General features: G+C 47.0%; 1 protein-coding gene across 2 annotated transcripts in view; it reads left to right on the plus strand.

Annotated features, from left to right (window-relative positions):
- Window positions 1-23,263, plus strand: part of GDPD1 (glycerophosphodiester phosphodiesterase domain containing 1) — a 41,441-nt gene extending 18,178 nt beyond the window's left edge. The window contains exons 3-10 of one of the 2 annotated variants that reach the window (XM_063296468.1): window positions 2,394-2,529; window positions 4,061-4,106; window positions 7,427-7,575; window positions 14,526-14,615; window positions 15,441-15,574; window positions 19,605-19,664; window positions 20,980-21,031; window positions 22,946-23,263. In XM_063296468.1, coding sequence (XP_063152538.1) covers window positions 2,394-2,529; window positions 4,061-4,106; window positions 7,427-7,575; window positions 14,526-14,615; window positions 15,441-15,574; window positions 19,605-19,664; window positions 20,980-21,031; window positions 22,946-23,068 — 790 coding nt within the window. In that variant the 3' untranslated portion in view covers window positions 23,069-23,263. The remainder of the gene's footprint in view (window positions 1-2,393; window positions 2,530-4,060; window positions 4,107-7,426; window positions 7,576-14,525; window positions 14,616-15,440; window positions 15,575-19,604; window positions 19,665-20,979; window positions 21,032-22,945) is intronic. The other variant, XM_063296475.1, reaches the window with a different exon arrangement.
- Window positions 23,264-23,955: the final 692 nt, after the last annotated feature.

Here is a 23,955-nt window from a genome sequence, read left to right on the forward strand (position 1 = left end):
ATGCATCTATTTCCACATGATCCCAGCGGGCAGTGCCAGTCCTGCGTCTGCTTCGGAGTTGTTTGCTGGGCTGCACAGGATCAGATGTAGAACTGCTGATTCAAGTTTGGCCATGAGACCCTGCTGTTAGATTTCACACCAGACAAAGCAGTCAGTCTCTGCTCTCCAGGAATTCAAGTCCACGTTCAGTAACTACAGGTAGTCCTCAGGTTACAACGGCAGTTGGGACTGGGAACTCCACCGCTAAATGACACGGTTGTAAAGTGCAGCATCACATGTTGCTTAGCACTGGCAATTCCAGCAGTCCTGGTTGTCGTCGTTAAATGAGGACTGTGTGGGTCGTTAAGTGAGGACATCATGTGATCATGACTTCCGACTTCCTGCCGGCTTCCCCATCGACTTTGCTTATGGGAAGCTGGCAGGGAACGTTGGAAATCACAGTCATGTGATTGTGGCTGTCTGTGATGTCATAACCACAAGGCAGGTGCCCAGATCGTGACCGCAGGGACGCTGTGACAGCTAGAACTCTGAGGAGCCATCATACAGTACGTCCTCCTTGTTCAGAACTGTCCTAACTTTGAACAGTCACTGAATGAATGGTTATAAGCCGAGGACTACCTGTAGTTAATAGGAGAAACTTCACAGACTCAACACTGTTCAGTGACTTGCATTCTTGCAGACAAGAAGGAAATCATATATGCACAGGAGATCTGCTGACTGTAAAACCCAGGAATCAGGCTCCATATCAGTCATTCTTAAACTGTTTAATCCAATTACCCCTTTTCCTGGTCTCAAACAATGTCATTATTCCGCAAAAAACCCAGACTCTGTTGTTTTACACATGCTTCTTGGCTACAGCAGTCCTGACCTGAATCTTCGACTCAAATTACAAATTGCTCCATGCCCCCCCAGGATATGTCCCCAAGTTAAGGATCACTGCCCTATATATATATTGTGTATATGTCAGCTCTAGGGCTTTCTCCTTGGCCTTCTCAGCTTGTTGGCGTCTGCCCAAAATGGAAAGCGATTCTGTTCCGAGCGTGATTCACTCAGAATTCTCTCCCAAGATTTATTTTATTTTATTTTATTTATTTATCAAACTTTATCACCGCCCATCTCCCCCACAAAGCACTTATATAACTCTTTCAAGGGAATCTTTTTACACTCTGCAGTTGCTCTGAGCCCTGACCAGCTGATGACCTACCCACGATCCCTACTGGATCGTGACCTTACAACATGGTTGTCCTGTTCCAAGCCAGACATGCACCCACGCCAGGAGTTTAGTTACAAGAGTTTACTTTGGGCAAGCAAGGTGTGTGCGCAAGTGCACACACAGAACGACAAAATTCCGGTCCCTAGAGAGCTTGCCTGCAAAGAGTTCCAAATGACCAGAGGCCAAGGGGAAAAGCAGAGGCCTACAGGTAGTCCTCACTTAATGACCATTTGTTTAGACTTAAACCAACTTACAATCCGTCCTCACACTTACAACCACTGCAGTGTCCCCGTGGTCACATGATCACGATTTGAGCACTTGACAACCAGTTCGCATTTATGACCGTCACAGCATCCTGGCCACGTGAACGCTGTTTTCGACCTTCCCGGCCGGCTTCTGGCAAGCAAAATCAATGGGGGACCGTGTGATTCACTTAATGACCACATGGTTCACTTAATTCCTGCGGTGATTCTCTTAGTGACTGCCGCAAAAAAAGATTGTAAAATCGGGTCTTATTTGTTTAATGACAGCTTCGCTTAGCAACCGAAATTCTGGTCCCAATTGTGGTCTTTAAGTGAGGACTACCTGTAGTCATGGCACAGTCCAGACATGGGTCATAATCAGAGCAGAGTTTCTACAGGCAGTGGGTTCCAAAGCCAAACATGCAGAGTTCCAGTAAGTGGAGTTCTTACTGAACTTACAAGAATGTGTGCCAAATGCCTTTGTACTGCGCAGTGTCCTCTAAGGCTGGAGGAGGTCCTGGATCCAGCCCCTCATCACCTGCCAGCTGCCCAGCATGATCCCTGGCTCCATCAGGCCCAGGTGCCTGATTGCTCCTCTCCTCCTGAAACTGTTCTTTGTCCAGGGCCTCCAGATTGGCACCCTTCCGTTCTTCCTGGCATTTGTCTGGTGCATCCCAAGCAGCATCTTCCATCTCAGCATCATCTGAATTTGGGCTGGCCGTGACAGCAGTTGCTTTGGACTCTCGCTGCACAACCTGGGTTGCAGGAAGCCCTTGTGCCGTTGGGCCTTTGCTGACACGGACACGTGGTTGCCCACGTGCTCTGCTTGTGCTTGCCTTAACTAAACGCCAAGCCTTGGCCACCTAACTTCTAGTCCATGCGCGTGCGATTGGCCTGGAACAGAAACGGAAAAACTCAAGCTTGTCCTCTGCTTTCAGCGCAGTCGATGTGGGGACAGATATGCTGGAACTTGACTGCCATTTGACTAAGGATGAGCAAGTTGTGGTTTCGCACGACGAGAACCTGAAGCGGTCGACCGGGGTGGATGTCAACATATCAGACCTCAAATATTCAGTAAGTTGAAGTAAGCACCCTTCTCTTCCTTTTTCTGCCACGTACGTTAAGGCTTAGAAAGCCGCTACCAGCCAATTTAGTGGTCATGCACACAGCCTTGCAAAACTCCCATAATCTCAGCTCCTGCCTTTAAATGTCAGATGGTAAGCTTAATACATGCTGAAGTGATTGATGCATTTTGACAGAACTTTGCAACATTACACTGGGATTTCTTTTCTCTTTCTTTGCACCCCCATTCTGGGCAGACGCTGTGTAAGCCACCTCCTTTTTTTTCCAGTTGTGCATTTGGCCATTTCAACCTCCCTGAAGCGTAAGAAATACTGATTTTTCAAAGGACGCTGCAGAACATAGCATTCTTAAGTACTTCGCCTGTAGAAAGCCATCCTGGGAATTGCATGCTGCCATTATTAAAGCAGTCTACCAGGTTGGCACATCAAGAGAAGATGATGGCCTGTCCCTGTATTACCCACGGATTGTGCCATTGAGCAGGGTTTCAGCTTTCTGGCTTTCAAACTCCATCCCTGTATGATCGCAGGAAGGGTGTTCCAGCTTGCACGGAAGCAGGAAGCATGGTCTTCTCCAAGACAGTGGCCAGATTTACAGATGAAGCAACCCTTGTTTCTCACCATTTGGGGGTGGTGGAAGCCTAGGAAGCAGTGTTTCTCAGCATGGCTGGCTGGGGAATTCTGGGAGTTGAAGTCCACACATCTTAAAGTGGCCAAGGTTGAGAAACACTGCTGTGAAGGGTTTGTATTCATTGCCTGGGGCATGGGTTAAGAATCGGCTGTGTGCCTTGGTTGTGGTCTTAATTCAGTTTTGAGGAATCCCTTACCAAATTATTTAAAATCCATTTTAATATATTTATCAGTTCCTTTGGCTAAATAACTAGAGTTAACTTACAGGTAGTCCTTGCATAACAACCATAATTGGGACTGGAATTTTGGTTGCTAAGCAAGATGGTCATTAAGCGAACCTGACCCGATTTTACGACCTTTTTGAGGCAGTCGTTAAGTGAACCATGTGGTCATTAAGCAAAACACACGGTTCCCCATTGATTTTGCTTGCCAGAAGCCGTCCAAGAAGGTCAAAAATGGTGATCACACAACCACAGGATGCTGTGATGGTCATAAATGTGAATCAGTTGCCAAGCACCCAAAGCGTGATCACATGACTGCGGGGACACTGCAATGGTCATAAGTGTGAGGACTGGTCACAAGTCGGTTTTTCCAGCACCATCGTAAGTCCGAACTGTCACTAAACGAATGGTTGTTAAGTGAGGACTACCTGTATATTCTAATATTCTTCGACATACTGATTGCAGATATTCAACTATCAATTTTCTTGTTTGCCTCCTAGTCATAAATTCTGCCATCTGCAGGGATTGCCCCGATTCCACTGACTTTAAATATCAGCACTAGACGTTCCTTGTGAGCGCTGGGGAATTAAAGTAAAGTGGCCTTGGATAACGGTTGTTCTGATGTTATGTCTCTGAACTCGTCTGAATTTAAGCTAATATTTCTTCTTTTAAAAGGAACTCCCTCTGTACCTGTGCAAGCTGGATGTAACTTTTCAGAAAGGTAATAATACGGAAGACCTAAATGTTTGCAGGTTTGCAAAATGTTTTGTTCGTTGTACTGCAACGTTGCCGCCTTGTCTATCAGCATTCCTAATGGAAATTGTGTTGTCTGGTGCCTTTCTTGAACTTCATATTTTCAAAACAGCTGAGAGAAGAATAGTTCTACAATGCTGCAGTTCAAAAATCACAAAGAAATAGAAAGCAGGGAAGTGTGTTACGTGGGCAGAAACTGTGTTAAGTGGACAAATATTTGTCCAGTGATGATTTTCAACAGAAACACAAGTAAAGGCATTCTTGTCGCAAAACTAAAAAGGATCTCATTGTGATGGCATGTAGGATAAACTGCAGCAGTGTTTAGCAGAAGTTGGTTCCATTGAATTCATTAATCTGACTCCACATTAATCTTTCCTGACATTAATCTTAACACTTGTCTGTGGTGTAATTATAAACTTCCTCTGAAGTGGTGTTTCCCAACCTTGGCAACGATAAGATGGGTGGACTTCCACTTCCAGAATTCCCCAGCCAGCATGCTGGCTGGGGAATTCTGGGAGTGGAAATCCGCCCTCCTTAAAGCATGCTGGCTGGGGAATTCTGGGAGTGGAAATCCGCCCTCCTTAAAGCATGCTGGCTGGGGAATTCTGGGAGTGGAAATCCGCCCTCCTTAAAGCATGCTGGCTGGGGAATTCTGGGAGTGGAAATCCGCCCTCCTTAAAGCATGCTGGCTGGGGAATTCTGGGAGTGGAAATCCGCCCTCCTTAAAGCATGCTGGCTGGGGAATTCTGGGAGTGGAAATCCGCCCTCCTTAAAGCATGCTGGCTGGGGAATTCTGGGAGTGGAAATCCGCCCGCCTTAAAGCATGCTGGCTGGGGAATTCTGGGAGTGGAAATCCGCCCTCCTTAAAGCATGCTGGCTGGGGAATTCTGGGAGTGGAAATCCGCCCGCCTTAAAGCATGCTGGCTGGGGAATTCTGGGAGTGGAAATCCGCCCTCCTTAAAGCATGCTGGCTGGGGAATTCTGGGAGTGGAAATCCGCCCGCCTTAAAGCATGCTGGCTGGGGAATTCTGGGAGTGGAAATCCGCCCTCCTTAAAGCATGCTGGCTGGGGAATTCTGGGAGTGGAAATCCGCCCTCCTTAAAGCATGCTGGCTGGGGAATTCTGGGAGTGGAAATCCGCCCTCCTTAAAGCATGCTGGCTGGGGAATTCTGGGAGTGGAAATCCGCCCTCCTTAAAGCATGCTGGCTGGGGAATTCTGGGAGTGGAAATCCGCCCTCCTTAAAGCATGCTGGCTGGGGAATTCTGGGAGTGGAAATCCGCCCTCCTTAAAGCATGCTGGCTGGGGAATTCTGGGAGTGGAAATCCGCCCTCCTTAAAGCATGCTGGCTGGGGAATTCTGGGAGTGGAAATCCGCCCGCCTTAAAGCATGCTGGCTGGGGAATTCTGGGAGTGGAAATCCGCCCTCCTTAAAGCATGCTGGCTGGGGAATTCTGGGAGTGGAAATCCGCCCGCCTTAAAGCATGCTGGCTGGGGAATTCTGGGAGTGGAAATCCGCCCTCCTTAAAGCATGCTGGCTGGGGAATTCTGGGAGTGGAAATCCGCCCTCCTTAAAGCATGCTGGCTGGGGAATTCTGGGAGTGGAAATCCGCCCGCCTTAAAGCATGCTGGCTGGGGAATTCTGGGAGTGGAAATCCGCCCTCCTTAAAGCATGCTGGCTGGGGAATTCTGGGAGTGGAAATCCGCCCGCCTTAAAGCATGCTGGCTGGGGAATTCTGGGAGTGGAAATCCGCCCTCCTTAAAGCATGCTGGCTGGGGAATTCTGGGAGTGGAAATCCGCCCGCCTTAAAGCATGCTGGCTGGGGAATTCTGGGAGTGGAAATCCGCCCGCCTTAAAGCATGCTGGCTGGGGAATTCTGGGAGTGGAAATCCGCCCGCCTTAAAGCATGCTGGCTGGGGAATTCTGGGAGTGGAAATCCGCCCGCCTTAAAGCATGCTGGCTGGGGAATTCTGGGAGTGGAAATCCGCCCGCCTTAAAGCATGCTGGCTGGGGAATTCTGGGAGTGGAAATCCGCCCGCCTTAAAGCATGCTGGCTGGGGAATTCTGGGAGTGGAAATCCGCCCGCCTTAAAGCATGCTGGCTGGGGAATTCTGGGAGTGGAAATCCGCCCGCCTTAAAGCATGCTGGCTGGGGAATTCAGGGAGTGGAAATCCACTGATCTTAAAGTTGCCAAGGTTGGGAAAGCCTGCTCTAAAGAATTCAGGATCACTTGTATGCTGGGATTCTTCCATTTGTATCTTGTCGTGGTTCCTTCTGTGAGATGAGTGAGAACTGGGTCTTCCAGAAGGTATTTTATTATTTAACCTGCTGCTGCCAGAAATTCTCCCCAAACAGTTTAGTGAAGGCAGAGGCAGAAAAACAAAACCTGGAGCGCCTCTTCCTAGCATTCCTTATGGCCAGTCTGACTATAATGGAGGTGGTCTTTCAACCAAGCTGATAGAGCTCTGAAGTCCCACCTCCCTCCTCCTCCTCCCCTCCTTTTTTAGTGATGTCTCTGAACAAAGATGGACAATTTGTTCTTCTGACGTTCCTATCCGAAACAAAGACATCGTATTTTGGTCAATTCATTTTTTTTCTGCCAGGTGATGTATCTTACTCCAGTGCTGCATTTCCCTTGAACCTTTCTCCATTCATCCAACTGAGAAGGTTGGGTGTTTTAGTCACGTCCTTGTGTTTTTTCCCCCTTACGAGCGTGCCTGTTTCTCTGAGAGTATCTTTGGATCCTGTCCCCAGCCTCATCCCTTCTAGAAGTAGGGGACCATGGGTTATGTGGTCCTAGGCCAGCATGACCCTTGCTCAGGCCGGCTGGAGTTTGTGGGAGGGTTTTGAGAGCATGGGAACATGGCTACCTCGGCAGGCTTGCCTGTCCACCGAATAGTCGCCATGATGGACGTTTTAGAGAAGTAGCAAATTAGCTCTCTTGAACGTACTCCACCACTCCGGTGGGGCCTTGTGAGACCCCAGGGCTTTGCCGGTGGCACAGGGAGCCTGCGGGCACGTTCTGCGTATTCTCCACGTGCCATTTCTCAGCAATACAGCACCTGCTCTGCGTGCGGGAAGGTCCCAGGGTCCCTCTCCTGGAAGACCTGGGAAGAGAAACTCTCTTGTCCGAGCCACTGAGATGGGACTAGCCCTTGGAGACAGACTTGAATGAGAAGGACCAGGGGTTTCACCCTCATCTGACTTCTGAGAGCAACAAATCCAGGCTTGTTTCTGTGTGGGGTGTGTCCGGCCCATTGCAGCTGCCAGTAACTTCCCCGTGTCCCCAGCAGCAACCAAATTCTGCTTGTGTGCATTGGAATGCCAGTGTGAAGGTGAAGACAAACACATCCCCCTCCTCCAGGAGGTGTTTGAGGCCTTTCCCCACACGCCTGTCAACATAGACATCAAGGTGAACAATGATCTGCTGATTAAAAAGGTGAGTCCTGTCCTCTGATTCCACCTCCTTCCGCTTTAGGTCCTTGTTGGTTCTCATTGGGCAAGGGCTGGCTTTCTAGCCAGGTTCCTCAGTGGTGGTCAGGCAGGAGAAGCATGGATTCCATATCTGCACGACCACAGTCCAGAGGCATCCTTAGTAAAAAGAGATGTGCTGAACGTTGGGAATACAGCACTCAGATCCTCATGCTTTAGAAAGGTGTGACAGGTGGCTAAAGTGGGGGGAGAGGAGGCAGTGAGATGTTTTTGAGACAATACTGTCTATGGAATGCAGTGGTTCAGAGTTTGTTCCAACCCTGCAAGGGGATGCTGAAGGTGGAGCCTAAGATCTTCTGCATGCAGAGACCAAGCTCTGGTCTGTCCTTCAAGTTCTGTAACTTGGGTAGGACTTAGTTTGGCTAAAAAGCACCCAGTAGAACGTCACAATGGTGTCCCTTGCTCATTCAGAGATAGGCAAATAGTCCGATGGTGGCAACGGTGCACCAAGCATTTTAGTCTGCTGGAGCAGGAAGGTAGGACAAAGATGGTGGGTTTTGCTCAAGCACTTTTATGCATGTCGGCTTAAAAATACTTGACTAACACAGTTCTCAGAACCACAGTTCCCAGGGACTAGCTTGAGTTACTAGTTTGAGACATCTTCTGGGGAGATGTTACAGCTTTGCTTTATAGCACCTGCTTGACTGTGAAAGGTCCCAGCTCTCACCTTGTCTCTTCGTTTTTTCCCCCAAAAGTTTTTATTAAAGGTTATATGGTGTGAGTAAAACTTACACAACCACAAAATAGAGAACTACATAAAAAAAGTAAATTAAAGAAGGGTGCAGAAAAAAAAGAGGAAAAAAGGAAAGGAAAAGAAACCTTCATCCCCAGCTAGAATAATCAACATTAACAACTTATCACTATCTCTTAAAATATAACCAAACATCTCTTCATTCCATATCTGTTCCCAGTTTCTATAAACCCACCTCTAGAACCTCATCTCCCTATTAAACTGTGAAAATCCAGTAAGGGTTCTCAGAAATAACATAAATATTACAAATTATGTCTGTTACACTCAATCTGAATCCTTCCTTTCCCTTTAAACAAATCCCCCCCCCCATTTCATCTCTTCAGATAATCAAAGTTCAGTCCTACTCAAAGAGCAATTAAACTTTACCAGAGATAACCATCATTATCCAGTCCTAATCAAGAAACTGTTAAACATCCCCCCAAAATAACAACCCATTATTTTAACCAATTCTGTACTCTTTTTGCAAAGTCTTCAAAATCCTCAGAGGAAGTCCTAGCATTGCCTTCTCGTACTCCCTTCCTCCCTTCTCTCAAAATTCTTGTCTTCATCTTTGTCAAGCCCCCTTTGTACTTCCAACGTAGCAACCCTAGCAAATCCCGCTGGTAAATCCAGTATAAGGAAATAATCCAGGTTGCTCATCTGATCTGTTATTTGTATTTCTTTTTCAATTTTTAAGTCAGAATCTTTTGTTTGTAAATCCATTATTTCCCTCTCCATGTACATGGATGTTGTGTTATGTTATGTCCTCAAGCTTGAGGTTTTGCAAGACTTCCACCCCCTCTCTTGGATGGGGAAATTTCTGTTTTTACTATATCCTTTGGGGGGGGTTCACTTACATAGGCCACCAGGGGGCAGTACATGTCTGGTTTCATCCTACATTGGGACTCGTCAGACGTACGTCTGACGAGTCCCAGTATAGGACAAAACCGGTCACACAGAGGCCCCTGTTGAGACAACTCAAGTAATCTGAGAATTTTGGCTTTGATCTCAGCGCGTACTCAAAATGGTAATATTTTAATCTTCCATTTCCCTGTGGATTTATTGCTCATCAGTGGATCAGGTGTCTCCACTGTGGATTCAGGCACTGTATAATGTAGTCTCTGATGAAGTCTTTGTTGTTTATTCGTTCAGTCGCTTCCGACTCTTCGTGACTTCATGGACCAGCCCACACCAGAGCTTCCTGTCGGTCGTCAACACCCCCAGCTCCCCCAGGGACGAGTCTGTCACCTCCAGAATATCATCCATCCACCTTGCCCTTATGGAGCGAGAATTGCCAGATGTACAAGCTGGGTTTAGAAGAGGCAGAGGAACTAGAGACCAAATTGCCAATATACGCTGGATAATGGAAAAAGCCAGGGAGTTTCAGAAAAACATCTATTTCTGTTTTATTGACTATTCTAAAGCCTTTGACTGTGTGGACCAGAACAAATTGTGGCAAGTTCTTAGTGGTATGGGGATACCAAGTCATCTTGTCTGCCTCCTGAAGAATCTGTATAACAACCAAGTAGCAACAGTAAGAACAGACCACGGAACAACGGACTGGTTTAAGATTGGGAAAGGAGTATGGCAGGGCTGTATACTCTCACCCTACCTATTCAACTTGTATGCAGAACACATCATGCGACAAGCTGGCCTTGAGGAATCCAAGGCTGGAGTTAAATTCTCTGGAAGAAACATTAACAATCTCAGATATGCAGATGATACCACTTTGATGGCTGAAAGCGAAGAGGAACTGAGGAGCCTTATGATGAAGGTGAAAGAAGAAAGTGCAAAAGCTGGCTTGCAGCTAAACCTCAAAAAAACCAAGATTATGGCAACCAGCTTGATGGATAACTGGCAAATAGAGGGAGAAAATGTAGAAGCAGTGAAAGACTTTGTATTCCTAGGTGCAAAGATTACTGCAGATGCTGACTGCAGTCAGGAAATCAGAAGACGCTTAATCCTTGGGAGAAGAGCAATGACCAATCTCGATAAAATAGTTAAGAGCAGAGACATCACACTGACCACAAAGGTCCGCATAGTTAAAGCAATGGTGTTCCCCGTAGTAACATATGGCTGCGAGAGCTGGACCATAAGGAAGGCTGAGCGAAGGAAGATCGATGCTTTTGAACTGTGGTGTTGGAGGAAAATTCTGAGAGTGCCTTGGACTGCAAGAAGATCAAACCAGTCCATCCTCCAGGAAATAAAGCCAGGCTGCTCACTTGAGGGAACGATATTAAAGGCAAAACTGAAATACTTTGGCCACATAATGAGAAGACAGGACACCCTGGAGAAGATGCTGATGCTGGGGAGAGTGGAAGGCAAAAGGAAGAGGGGCCGACCAAGGGCAAGATGGATGGATGATATTCTAGAGGTGACGGACTCATCCCTGGGGGAGCTGGGGGTGTTGAAGACCGACAGGAAGCTCTGGCGTGGGCTGGTCCATGAAGTCACGAAGAGTCGGAAGCGACTAAACGAATAAACAACAACACCTTGCCCTTGGTCGGCCCCTCTTCCTTTTGCCCTCCACTCTCCCTAGCATCAGCATCTTCTCCAGGGTGTCCTGTCTTCTCATTATGTGGCCAAAGTATTTCAGTTTTGCCTTTAATATCGTTCCCTCAAGTGAGCAGCCTGGCTTTATTTCCTGGAGGATGGACTGGTTTGATCTTCTTGCAGTCCAAGGCACTCTCAGAATTTTCCTCCAACACCACAGTTCAAAAGCATCGATCTTCCTTCGCTCAGCCTTCCTTATGGTCCAGCTCTCGCAGCCATATGTCACTATGGGGAACACCATTGCTTTAACTATGCGGACCTTTGTTGTCAGTGTGATGTCTCTGCTCTTGACTATTTTATCGAGATTTGTCATTGCTCTTCTCCCAAGGATTAAGCGTCTTCTGATTTCCTGACTGCAGTCAGCATCTGCAGTAATCTTCGCACCTAGAAATACAAAGTCTTTCACTGCTTCTACATTTTCTTCCTCTATTTGCCAGTTATCCATCAAGCTGGTTGCCATAATCTTGGTTTTTTTGAGGTTTAGCTGCAAGCCAGCTTTTGCACTTTCTTCTTTCACCTTGATCATAAGGCTCCTCAGTTCCTCTTCGCTTTCAGCCATCAAAGTGGTATCATCTGCATATCTGAGATTGTTAATGTTTCTTCCAGCGATTTTAACTCCAGCCTTGGATTCCTCAAGCCCAGCATGTCGCATGATGTGTTCTGCGTACAAGTTGAATAGGTAGGGTGAGAGTAGACAGCCCTGCCATACTCCTTTCCCAATCTGAAACCAGTCCGTTGTTCCGTGGTCTGTCCTTACTGTTGCTGCTTGGTCGTTATACAGATTCTTCAGGAGGCAGACAAGATGACTTGGTATCCCCATACCACTAAGAACTTGCCACAATTTGTTCTGGTCCACACAGTCAAAGGCTTTAGAATAGTCAATAAAACAGAAATAGATGTTTTTCTGAAACTCCCTGGCTTTTTCCATTATCCAGCGTATATTGGCAATTTGGTCTCTAGTTCCTCTGCCTTTTCTAAACCCAGCTTGCACATCTGGCAATTCTCGCTCCATGAATTGCTGAAGTCTACCTTGCAGGATCTTGAGCATTACCTTACTGGCATGTGAAATGAGTGCCACTGTTCGATAGTTTGAACATTCTTTACTGTTTCCCTTTTTTGGTATGGGGATATAAGTTGATTTTTTCCAGTCTGATGGCCATTCTTGTGTTTTCCAAATTTGCTGGCATATAGCATGCATTACCTTGACAGCATCATCTTGCAAGATTTTGAACAGTTCAGCTGGGATGCCGTCGTCTCCTGCTGCCTTGTTATTAGCAATGCTTCTTAAGGCCCACTCAACCTCACTCTTCAGGATGTCTGGCTCTAGCTCACTGACCACACCGTCAAAGCTATCCCCGATATTGTTATCCTTCCTATACAGGTCTTCTGTATATTCTTGCCACCTTTTCTTGATCTCTTCTTCTTCTGTTAGGTCCTTGCCATCTTTGTTTTTGATCATACCCATTTTTGCCTGGAATTTACCTCCGATGTTTCTAATTTTCTGGAAGAGGTCTCTTGTCCTTCCTATTCTATTGTCTTCTTACACTTCCGCGCATTGCTTGTTTAAAAATAATTCCTTATCTCTTCTGGCTAACCTCTGGAATTTTGCATTTAATTGGGCATATCTCCCCCTATCACTGTTGCCTTTTGCTTTCCTTCTTTCTTGGGCTACTTCTAGCGTCTCAGCAGACAGCCATTTTGCCTTCTTGGTTTTCTCTTTCTTTGGGATGTATTTTGTTGCCGCCTCCTGAACAATGCTGCCAACTTCTGTCCAGAGTTCTTCCGGGACCCTATCTACTAAGTCCAGTCCCTTAAATCTATTCTTCACCTCCACTGCATATTCCTTAGGAATATTAGTGAGCTCATATCTAGCTGATCTGTGGGTCTTCCCTAATCTCTTTAGTCTGATCCTAAATTGTGCAAGAACAAGTTCGTGATCTGAACTACAGTCAGCTCCAGGTCTTGTTTGTACTGACTGTATAGATGTCCACCACCTTTGGCTGCAAAGGATGTAATCAATCTGATTTCAGTGTTGTCTATCTGGGGAAGTCCATGTATAAAGCCGTCTCTTAGGTTGTTGGAAGAGAGTGTTTGTTATGCAGAGTGAGTTGTCTTGGCAAAACTCTATCAGCCTATGTCCTGCTTCGTTTTGTTCTCCCAGGCCATGCTTACCTGTCATTCCAGGTGTCATTTGACTGCCCACCTTAGCATTCCAGTCTCCTGTGATGAAAATAACATCTCTTTTAGGCGTGTTGTCCAGTAGGTGCTGCAGATCCTCATAGAACTGCTCTACTTCAGCTTCTTCAGCATTTGTGGTTGGGGCGTATATTTGGATCACGGTGATGTTAGATGGCTTGCCCTGAATTCGAATTGAGATCATTCTATCGTTTTTTGGATTGTATCCAAGCACTGCTTTAGCCACTTGACTATTAATTATGAAGGCTACTCCATTTCTTCTGTGGTCCTCTTGTCCACAGTAGTAGATCTGGTGGTCATTTGATGTGAAGTGGCCCATTCCAGTCCATTTCAGTTCACTGACGCCCAGAATGTCTATCTTTAATCTTGACATCTCACCAATAACCACATCCAATTTGCCCTGGCTCATAGATCTTACATTCCAGGTTCCAATGGTGTGTTGATCCTTAGAACATCGGATTCGCCGTTCACCACCAGCACCGTCGGCCGCTAGCCGTCCTTTCGGCTTTGAGCTAGCTGCATCATCACGTCTGGGGCTAGTTGAACTCATCCTCTGTTCCTCCCCAGTAGCATTTTGACCGTCTTCCAACCGGGGGGTCTCATCTTCCGATGGTATACCGACATATCTCTGGTTGTACTGATCCATTGAGTTTTCACGGCAAGAATACTGGGGTGGGTTGCCATTACCTTCCCCAGGGATCACGTTTAGTCTTACCTCTCTGTCATGACCTTCCCGTCTTGGGTGGCCCTTCACGGTTTAGCTCATGGCATCATTGAGGTGCTCAAGCTCCAGCACCACGACAAGGTAACGATCCTTTGCTGAAGCTGGTGAAGTTACTTGGTTTATTTCTAGCTTCAGCCATGAATCCAGTGTCCTCCTTATTGCCTACCTCCTGGAAAGACATGACTAATTACCATTTTTCATGCATGAAGGCCTTGACCTCTAGATTAATACAGGTAGTCCTCAACTTACAACCACAGTTGGGACTGGAACTTCTGTTGCTAAGTGAGGCAGTTGTTAAGTGAGTCACACCCAATTTGATGATCTTTTTTGCAAATCACCACGGTCATTAAGCAAATCGGGCTTCCCCTATTGACTTTGCTTGTTGGAAGCTGGCTGGGAAGGTCACAAGTGGCAATCACGTGACCCCGGAACACTGCAACTGTCGTAAGTGTGAGCCAGTTGCCAAGTGCCTGAATTTTGATCACGTGACTGCAGGGGTGCTGTGATGGTCGTAAGTGCGAGGACCGGTCGTAAGTCACTCTTTTCAGTGCCGTTGTAACTTTGAATGGTCACTAAACGAATGGTCATAAGTGAGGGACTACTTGTAGTACACCAAGTAATGTAGCAACTCCAACTGCAACTGTTACAGCGGGTTTTTTTTTTTAAATCCATTTCATTTTTCTACTGATCTTAGGTTTCTGAATTGGTGAGCTGTTACAAACGAGAACGCTTGACAGTTTGGGGCAGTGTCAGCCACGAGGTTGTGGAGAAGTGTCACAAAGAGGTAAATAATCAAAATTAGACCCTGCTGGTTTTCTCCTTGATTATGTTTTACCCTTCCTTTTTCCCTGGGATCTCTTGACCATCTACAGAATTCTCTGTCCCGTTCATATGGAAAGAGGATGCTATGTTCATATGTGGTCATGTGTATATGGTTGTATGGATGGACCGTATGGAGGCCTCAGATGAAATCTTTGTACGTGTGTAAATTACATATGGATTTTGGGCGGATGGTTTCCACGGAGCAGGGTTTCTCAAGCAGGGTTCTGTGGCACCCTCGGGTTCCACGAGAGTCACTGGAGATCTCGGTTTATTTAAAAAATGATTTCAACTTCACATTAAAGTTTCCTTCTTTAGTTTAGGAACGCTGTTAAGGCATCTAGACAGGTCTACCCGTGAAATGAATATAATGATTTTGTAACTCCTGGCCTACATTTGAGCCTGAATGGTCAGGGGTTCCCCGAGGCCTGGGAAATATTTCAAGGGTTCCTCCAGGGTCAAAAGGTTGAGAAAGGCTGGTGTGGAGGCTTCAGATGAAATTTTAATATTTCTGTTTGCATGTAAATTCATACAGATAGCTGGCGTGGACACCTCAGATGAAATGCTCATATACATGTAGCTAAGTAAATTTGTGTGGATGGTTCCTGTGGAGGCCTCAGATCACATTTTCAAATGCATGTATGAAAGTTTGTATGGATGGTTCTCATGGGGGCCTCAGATGGTGTTTTTGAGCAACATTCCCTAAATCGAGAAGTCTGTCTGTGCAATAATGGGTTGAAGCCCATCATGAATTAACTTTGCTGTGATGTCCTTGGATTTTTCTCCTCAGAACGCCCACATCCCTATCCTCTTCTGCTTGCGCCGGGTCCTTCTCCTCCTTGGTCTCTTCTACACGGGCCTCCTTCCCTTCTTTCCAATCGTGGAGGACTTCTTGGAGATCCCAATGCCTTCCATCATTCTCAAGTAAGTTGCTTTTTGGCAGAACTTCCAGCATGGCAACAAGTGAGCCTTGTACCTTGGAGCTATTTGATTGATTATTTCATTAATCAAAAATCACCCGATACTGAAGCTCTCTGGGCCCTTTACGATAAAGCCTGCTTAAAAAGAATACAGTTCAGATAAAACCATATGCAGCAAAATCAAATGAAATGCAAAATGAAAACCCCAGCATCAGCTGGACAGCAGCAAGGCGGCCATTCAAAACATAGAACAATACGAATTCAAATGCAATTTGAAAAGAAAAAGCTTAAGAAAATAGAAAGGTCTTCCTTAGTGCTGAAATGATGCTAATGTAGGTGCCAGTTGAGCCTCACAGGGGAGGAATTTCTATAACTGGGGGGCCACTATAGAAAAATCTGTCTCCCTTAACCAGTGTTTCTCAACCTTGGCCACTTTAAGACACGTGGACTTCAACTCCCAGAATTCCCCAGCCAGCATGGCTGGCTGGGGAATTCTGGGAGTTGAAGTCCACGCGTCTTAAAGTAGCCAAGGCTGAGAAACACTGCCCTAAAGATTTTTAAGCATCAGCATAAAGCCAAGCATTCTTACCACATCTTTTTTTTTTGTAGTAAATTTTATTAAGTTTGAAGAAAAGAATAAAAACTACAAAAAACCCCCAAAAAACTACAAAGAAAGAAAAAAACTAAAAAAAGTGCGAAAACACAAAAGAATTTTTTTTCAAATTTACAAAAAGATGTGGCTTCTGACTATTAACAGCAAGGACAAACAAAAATTTCCATAATCAATCTCTTACTCTACATGAAACCAAAACACCACGTGATTTCTCTAAATCATTCCACTTTTAACACCTAATAAAAATCATCAAGTACAGTTACTCCTCCCCCTTATATTAAAATAAAGAAAAAGAGTGTAATGGTTGCAGAGGGGGGCTGCGGCAATTCAGGGATGGGAACAAAGTCCTGGCCGAAAACAACCCGGAAAGGGGTTTGTCCGGTACTCTGGTGAACAGCGTTGTTATAAGCCACTTCAGCAAAGGGGAGCAAATCGACCCAGTTGTCCTGATGGTAGTTGGTGTAGGCACAAAGAAATTGCTCTAGGGTTGAGTTAAGAATCTCAGTAGATCCGTCCGTCTCCGGATGCGACGCCATTGACAACACCTGTTTGGTGCCAATCAATTTCAAAAAGGACCGCCAAAATTGGGAGGTAAATTGTGTGCTGCGGTCAGTCACCAAACAGGAGGGGCAGCCCGAATTGCTTCATGTAGTTCTTTGCATTGGTTAGGAAAAAGGATAGTTTGGTGGGGTCCCCATCGAATTTGACAGCGAAGTCCTTTACCACCTTCCCTGTTGGAGGGGAACCCGCCGCGGGCGGAGCGGCAGGGCCCCAGGACACCCCAGAGGACCCTCTTTGGAGCGAAGCTCCGTCGCGGTGTCGCCTCCTGCTCCGGACCATCGGCGGTCCGTTAGGGAGGGGGGAGGGTTGCGCGGAGCGAGGACTCTCGTCGCGGCTTCCCTGGTCACCCATCGCGATCGACAGGGTTTTCAACAGGTCTTCCACCAAATCCATCCTCGCCTCCAACCTTCTCATCCTCTCAGGGGTCCCCGATTCCTTCCTCCGTCGGGCGTCAGGCTGTCTCTCTGGTGCCACTTTGGTCGATTCCCCCTCTGGGGTCAGTGGGAACCGGTACTTCCAGGAAGCACCAGCCGTCTCTGCCTTGGGATCTCCCTCATCACTAGATCCCCCCAGCTCAGGGCTTGAGCTGGAGCCCCTCAGGTAGAACGAAATGTCGGGGGGAAGGGGGCCCTTCGGTGCTGGATCAGCTTGCGGTTCCAGCACCCCGGACGTTGGTCTCAGTTCTGTCATCGCTAACTATTTTCCTCACAAGAATTGCACTTCGAAGGAGTTAACGGGTATCACAAAAGGAATTCTCAGCTTTATGTAATGGTTGCCTATCTTAAAGTATTCTCAGACTCACAAGCCAGAGCTTGAATAAAATCTGGTTTATTTAAGAATAGTATGCAAGTACAAAGAAAGCTGAGAATGAGCAAAAGCGCACCAAATACAAACTAAAAACCCTCAGTGCGAACGTAAGCCCTCCCCTCGTACAACTGTTTCAAATTCCCCATCCCAGGTGCTCCTAACGAGTTCTGCTAATCAATGGGTAAAAAGGACCTTGAACACAAACGATAACCCAAACACATTCCATCCCAGTGAAGAAAGATAGACAGCCTGGTACAAGGTCTCCCAGCACCATGGCATGCAAAACGTTACAATGTACATCAAACATCACAACGGCGAACATGACAAAGAGTTCATATAAACCTCCTAAACCTCTTTCTTCCCTCCAAAAGATAAAACATATTTAATTATTCCCTTCCTACCACTATTCTGAGGGATGCGGTGGCGCTGCAGGTTAAACCACTGCGCTGCTGAGCTTGCCGATCGGAAGGTCGGCGGTTCGAAACCGTGCGGCGGGGTGAGCTCCCGTTCCTCGTCCCAGCTCCTGCTCACCTAGCAGTTCGAAAACATGCAAATGTGAGTAGATCAATAGGTACCGCTTCGGTGGGAAGGTAACGGCATTCCGTGTCGTCATGCCGGCCACATGACCACGGACGGGTCTACGGACAACGCCGGCTCTAACGGCTTAGAAACGGAGATGAGCACCGCCCCCTAGAGTCGGACACGACTGGACTTTACGTCAAGGGAAACCTTTACCTTTACCTTACCACTATTCTATGCATTTCTGTCTACTGTAATAAGAAACAAATTAAAAAGCACGTAAGCTGTCTGCTACGATACTTAATAATACAACAGTTTTAATAATCCCAATCTTCATAAACCCCAAAACCAGAAACAATTCAAAGCAGTAGTTCCATATCTTTGAAAGGAAATAAAGCAAACCAGATGAACCTTCTTCAACCCTTACACTATTTCAAAATAAACCAAAGCAGTTCCCACAATATGCACAGAGCTTTCCTCCTGAAAAAATCAGCCCATCTGCCCCCCTCAAAGATTCCAGTTCTTTTCACGGCATCCCACCAGGAGATCGATTCCACTTAGGGCGTGCAGATCACTTCGATTTCTCCAACTCCATTATCCAGTCTTCATCCAGCATCTCAATAACAGTCCCAATCTCAGTCTTGAAAAAAAACATTTTTCTATCACCCTTAAGTTCCTCAATTTCATCCACCACATCCACAACCTGATGGCACGTTTTTGATCTCATATTTTCCACTATATCCTGGATATCTTGCATAGAAGCCCGACAGAAGTCAGAAGCAATCTGTATGAGGAGGAGGAAAGGGAAAATGCAGACTTGCAAGATTCTGTTTTTATGGCCCATCTCAGAAAGCAGAATTCTAGCCTTCCTTCGAGTTCGTTGCCTGATCTGGTCAGCCTCGTACTGCTGATCACAGGTCTACAGAAGCACGTGGCCTTAAGCGCAGGCCAGATGCGCTTTAGGTGCAGAAACTAGAGAGACCCAATTTCTGCATCCTACGCCCAGCAGGGCCGAATTTGACAATACAGGTACTCCTTGTTTAACGACGCTAATTGGGACTGGAAACTCCACCATTAAGTAACACGGTCATAAGTCAAAAGAACCATGTGACTTCGCCACTTAGCGATGGCAGTTCTGGCAATCCTAGTTGCCGTTGTTAAGTGAGGATTGTGCGGGTCACTAAGCAAGGCCCTCACATGACCACGACTTCTGACTTCCTGCCGGCTTCCCCGTTGACTCTGATTGTGGGAAGCTGGGAGGGAAGGTTGCAAATCGCAAGCACGTGACCACGGGGCGCTGCACCAGCTGTAAGTACGTGGTCTGGTTGTAACTGCCACTCGCTCGTTCAGCACTGTCATAAGTTTGAACAGTCGCTGAACAAGTCATTAAATGAGGACCACCCATAGAGACCCACTGTTGTGGCTTTGGGGCTGCCTTGACAACTGTGAGTGGTCCCCTTTCTCACTGCTCTCTCAGGGCAGAGATGGCCTTTAGTTAACACTTCCGTTTAGGCTTCTGTTCTTTTAATTTCAGGTTGAAAGAATTAGAGAAGATCTCAAAAAGCCAGCGATTTACCATATGGCTCATTGACGTGTAAGATTCCCTTGCTGCTTGAGCTCTTTATTTCATTCTTACTATCTTTCTTCTCACCCCTCTCCCTGACCTCCCCCCGCAAGAAAGCTCCCCCCACTCCATTGACCTTCTGGGTAATCCCTGTCTCTTTTCCAAGCAGCGGGCTGTTTTAGGGGCATCCGCTCTGCTTCCCAGATTCGTTGTTTACTCTTGGTGGTTGGCAAACTGCCTTTGGGCCCGTCCAAGTCTTCCCGGAGCCCAGAGCAGACGTGTGCAGAGGAGGCTGCCTGCTGCATCTCTGCATGACTCAGTGCCTCCTTCCAAGTTAGCCCTCCCTGGGCGGAGAGTACAGTTAGTCCTTGCTTAACGACCACAATTGGGATTGGAATTTGAGTTGCTAAGCAAAGCGGTCATTAAGCAAATACGACCCAACTTTATGACCTTTTAGTGGTGGCCGTTAAGCAAATAACCACAGGTGTTAAGCGAGCCACGTGGTCGTTACGTGAATCACGCAGTTCCCCATTGGTTTTGCTTGCCGGAAGCTGGCCGAGAAGGTCGAATATGGTGATCGTGTGACCGCGGGATGCTGTGGCAGTCATAAATGCAAATCGGTTTCCAAGCTCCCAAATTGTGATCACGTGACCGTGGGAATGCTGCGACAGTCGTAAGTGTGAGGACTGGTCGTAAGTTGGTTTCTTCAGCACTGTTGTAAGTCTGAACCATCACTAAATGAATGGTTGTTAAGTGAGGAGTACCTGTAAATCCTTCTGCCCAACCTTACTTGCTGTTGTACTCTTCAGACTTGGCTGCAGTCATATCAGAGATTAGTTTGACCTGCGACATGCCCAGAGACTCTTCCTGCCCCCAAAGCATTTTTATGATGAAAGATGGCCAAGGCAAACCGAGTTTCTTCAGGACCTGTTAGCAACTGGCGGGAAATACTTTCTCTGCCTGAGACCTCCTGCCCTCTGACTCGATAAAATTCATCTTAAATTTTTTAAAAAGTCTTTTCTCCATCGTGTCACATTGATCTGCTGTCACCATGCTCCTGGTGCAGTTATCTCAATTGGCAGAAGCATCCATGGGGCTCAAAAAAGTCAAGTTGGCATCTGGAGCTATAATGTAAGTAAAAAGCAGTGGGGCTTTGCTCACAGCCGCCATCTTCACTTTTTTTGATGATGGCCCTGCATACTGTGTTGACTTTTATAAGCCATCCAGAACGCTACTTTAAAGGGGAAGCCGACTTGCATTTTTTGCAGTCAATCTGTATTTTGGAGGGAGGGGACAGTTGGACGTGGGGCATCGATTGACACTGTTCCCCTTCCAATGTTCGCAGATTATTAATGAGGAAAGCATTATTTGACCACCTCACTGCCCGAGGAATCCAGGTACAGTGTTTCTACAAGATACTTGTCAGCGTTCCTCCATCTCAAGTTGACCTGGGGCAAGTAGTGACTTTTGGCTGCCGAGCGTAAGAGGATGCCCTTCTCCTGTGCCCCTGTGGGGCAGGAGAGGTGGTCTTCCTGGCAGCCATCAGCCTTCAGCTTCCTGGCCAGCACTAAAGCTAAGCTCTGAGGGAATACAGGTCCATGTGTTTGCTCTCCCACTGAGACCATAAGAAGGCAGAGCCAGCCTCTGTTTGAAGACTTCCAGTGATGGAGACCTCACCATTTCATGTGGCGGTCTGTTCCACTGGCTGACAGCTTGTACGATCAGGAAGTTCCTCCTGAAGTCCAGCCTGAATCTCCTTCCCTGCAGCTTAAACCCACTGGTGCTGATCACCTGAGACCAGAGGCCATTTTGTTCTTTGTCCATTCAAACAAAACACCCAAGGCTGAGGTGTGTGAGGTGGTTCTATTTTGTTCACCCCCTTGAGGGCATAGCAAACCGAAACTCTTCGATGTGTATTAAGGGCGGACAGGCTGTCGCCCCTCAGACTGGTTCTCCGCCCACTGAATTACCAAACGTCACTGGAACCATCTTCGCTTGAGCGATTGCCACTTTGTGGGGGAGAAACACATCGATGCCTGTGTGTGAGGCCTGAATCAGGCTTAGGCCACTTAAAGCACTGACCCATAGCCACATCTCCCAGCAGGGAAATATTTATCCCTGCCCACTTGTTCCACAAGATTCTCTCCCCAAGGGCCAGCTGCCACCCAGAGTTTGCCCTCCAATTCTGTACCAGGGAATTAGAGCGTTCTAGGTGGGAAAAGAGAAAAAGAATAAGCTTGCAATCTGCATTCAAGGAGATTAATGTCAGTCTTCTCTAAGGCAGGGTTCCTCAAGCTTGGCAACTCTAAGCTGCGCGGACTTCAACTCCCAGAACTCTGGGAGTTGAAGTCCACGCAGCTTAGAGTTGCCAAGCTTGAGGAACCCTGCTCTGAGGCCTTAAAGACCTTGGTTCTGTTACCGGGCCTGGGGGTCAGGAGGTGGGGTTGAGCCCGTGTCTTGGTTATGTTAATGATTACCGACAGATCTGTTTTTACCCTGGCTGCTGTTTTATATGTCTGTGTGTGTATGTTGTTTTATGTTTTTATATTTTTAACTTCATTAGCCACCCAGAGTCATAAATTTGAGATGGGCAGCCCTATAAACTGAATGAATGAATAAATTGAATGAATGAACTGAATGAATAAGCAAACCAACATTGGGCATTACTGAGCTTCAGAGCTGCGTGACCGTGGTCTAGTCAACAGATTTCATGGTGTTTCACCAGCAGCTGTGGCTGGCATCTCCAGAGGCAAGGTGGTCTGCTATGCAACTGAGGAGAGACTGACTGGGCTCCTGTCTTTATCGCCAGGTGACCTGAGTTCTGATTGGTCTTTAGCTGAGCTGGTTTCCGATTGGTGCAGGTTGGTGCGGGCTGGTTTCTGATTGGAACCAATTGGAACTCACCAACCTGCACCAATCGGAAACCAGCTCAGCTAAAGACCAATCAGAACTCAGGTCACCTGGCGATAAAGACAGGAGCCCAGTCAGTCTCTCCTCAGTTGCGTAGCAGACCACCTTGCCTCTGGAGATGCCAGCCACAGCTGCTGGTGAAACATCATGAAATCTGTTGACTAGACCACAGTTACTAAACCCTGAAGCCCAACAGATACCAGCCGTGGAAGCCTACACCAGTGCAATAAATAAATAAATAGGCAGTGAAGGATGAATGTGAAGCGGTTGCTTCCAGTCAGTCAACTAGATCAATCAACTAGAGTTGATTTCAGCTGGGGACTAAGGAATGCAGCGAGATTGAAGCTCACTTTCAGGAATTTCAGTGGGGCGCCTAGATGATTCCCAACTGTTCCCTTCAGGTGTACATCTGGGTGCTAAATGAAGACCAGGAATACAAGCGAGCATTTGACCTGGGGGCCACCGGTGTGATGACCGACTACCCCACCAAGTTGAAGGAGTTTCTCCGCACCTACCCGGCGTGAGGCGACGCAAGGCTGGTTCTTCGGAGGAGAGAAAGGAAGAGACCGAACTGAACCCAGGAGGTCCGCCCTTTGATCTGAGTTTTTTCAGCAAATGTCCACCAACCACAACACGACACTACAGCCTGGTTTCAATTACCTCATTCTTAAGTCATTGCACCGTAGAGATTGTCCGTAGCCGTACTGATTTACGGTCCTTGGTGGCATGGTTTGCTGTCTCTCCTCCTTTGTAAATAGCTTGGTTAGTGGTCGTATCCTAACTTTATTGACCCGTCTCGAAGGAGGATCCCTTCGCGAGGCCCCGTGAGAAGCTGGGGGAGGTGATCTCTTGTGCCCTTGGCTTGGGTGTCAAGCTTGGGTGTCCACCAAGCTTGCACCCAGAAAAACATTCCAACGAGGCCCTTTGCGTTGAAGGCGTCAGTGTCTTCACAACCTGAACTTCTCTGTAAGTTGAAAAGCCATGGGAGGGTCAGTGACAGCGCCTGGGACAACTGTCCCTTTTAAACCTTGTGCTCTGTGGTCAGTAAGTCCTTGCTGGATTTTGAAGGTGGCTTTGGGAATCCTCTTGAGGACAACTTCTTCCTTGTTGTTTTGTCGTCGTTGAATCAGTGGCTGTTCCTAGCAAGTTAGGGCAGAATCTCCCAAGCGCTAGTATGTTAGACACCTTCTATGTCTGTGCTTGTCCCAGCCTGAATCTAGATCAGTGTTTCTCAACCTCGGCCGCTTTAAGATGGGTGGACTTTAACTTCAATTCTGGGAGTTGAAGTCCACCCATCTCAAAGCGGCCGAGGTTGAGAAACCCTGATCTAGAACGTAGCAATCGTTCTGCAATTAGTCGCATCTATTTTGGGGAGAGTAGCGGCATTCTTTGGTCAGTTCATTGTGCAAGG

The sequence above is a fragment of the Candoia aspera genome, chromosome 1 (assembly GCF_035149785.1).
Source record: "Candoia aspera isolate rCanAsp1 chromosome 1, rCanAsp1.hap2, whole genome shotgun sequence".
Taxonomy (NCBI): Eukaryota; Metazoa; Chordata; class Lepidosauria; order Squamata; family Boidae; genus Candoia; species Candoia aspera.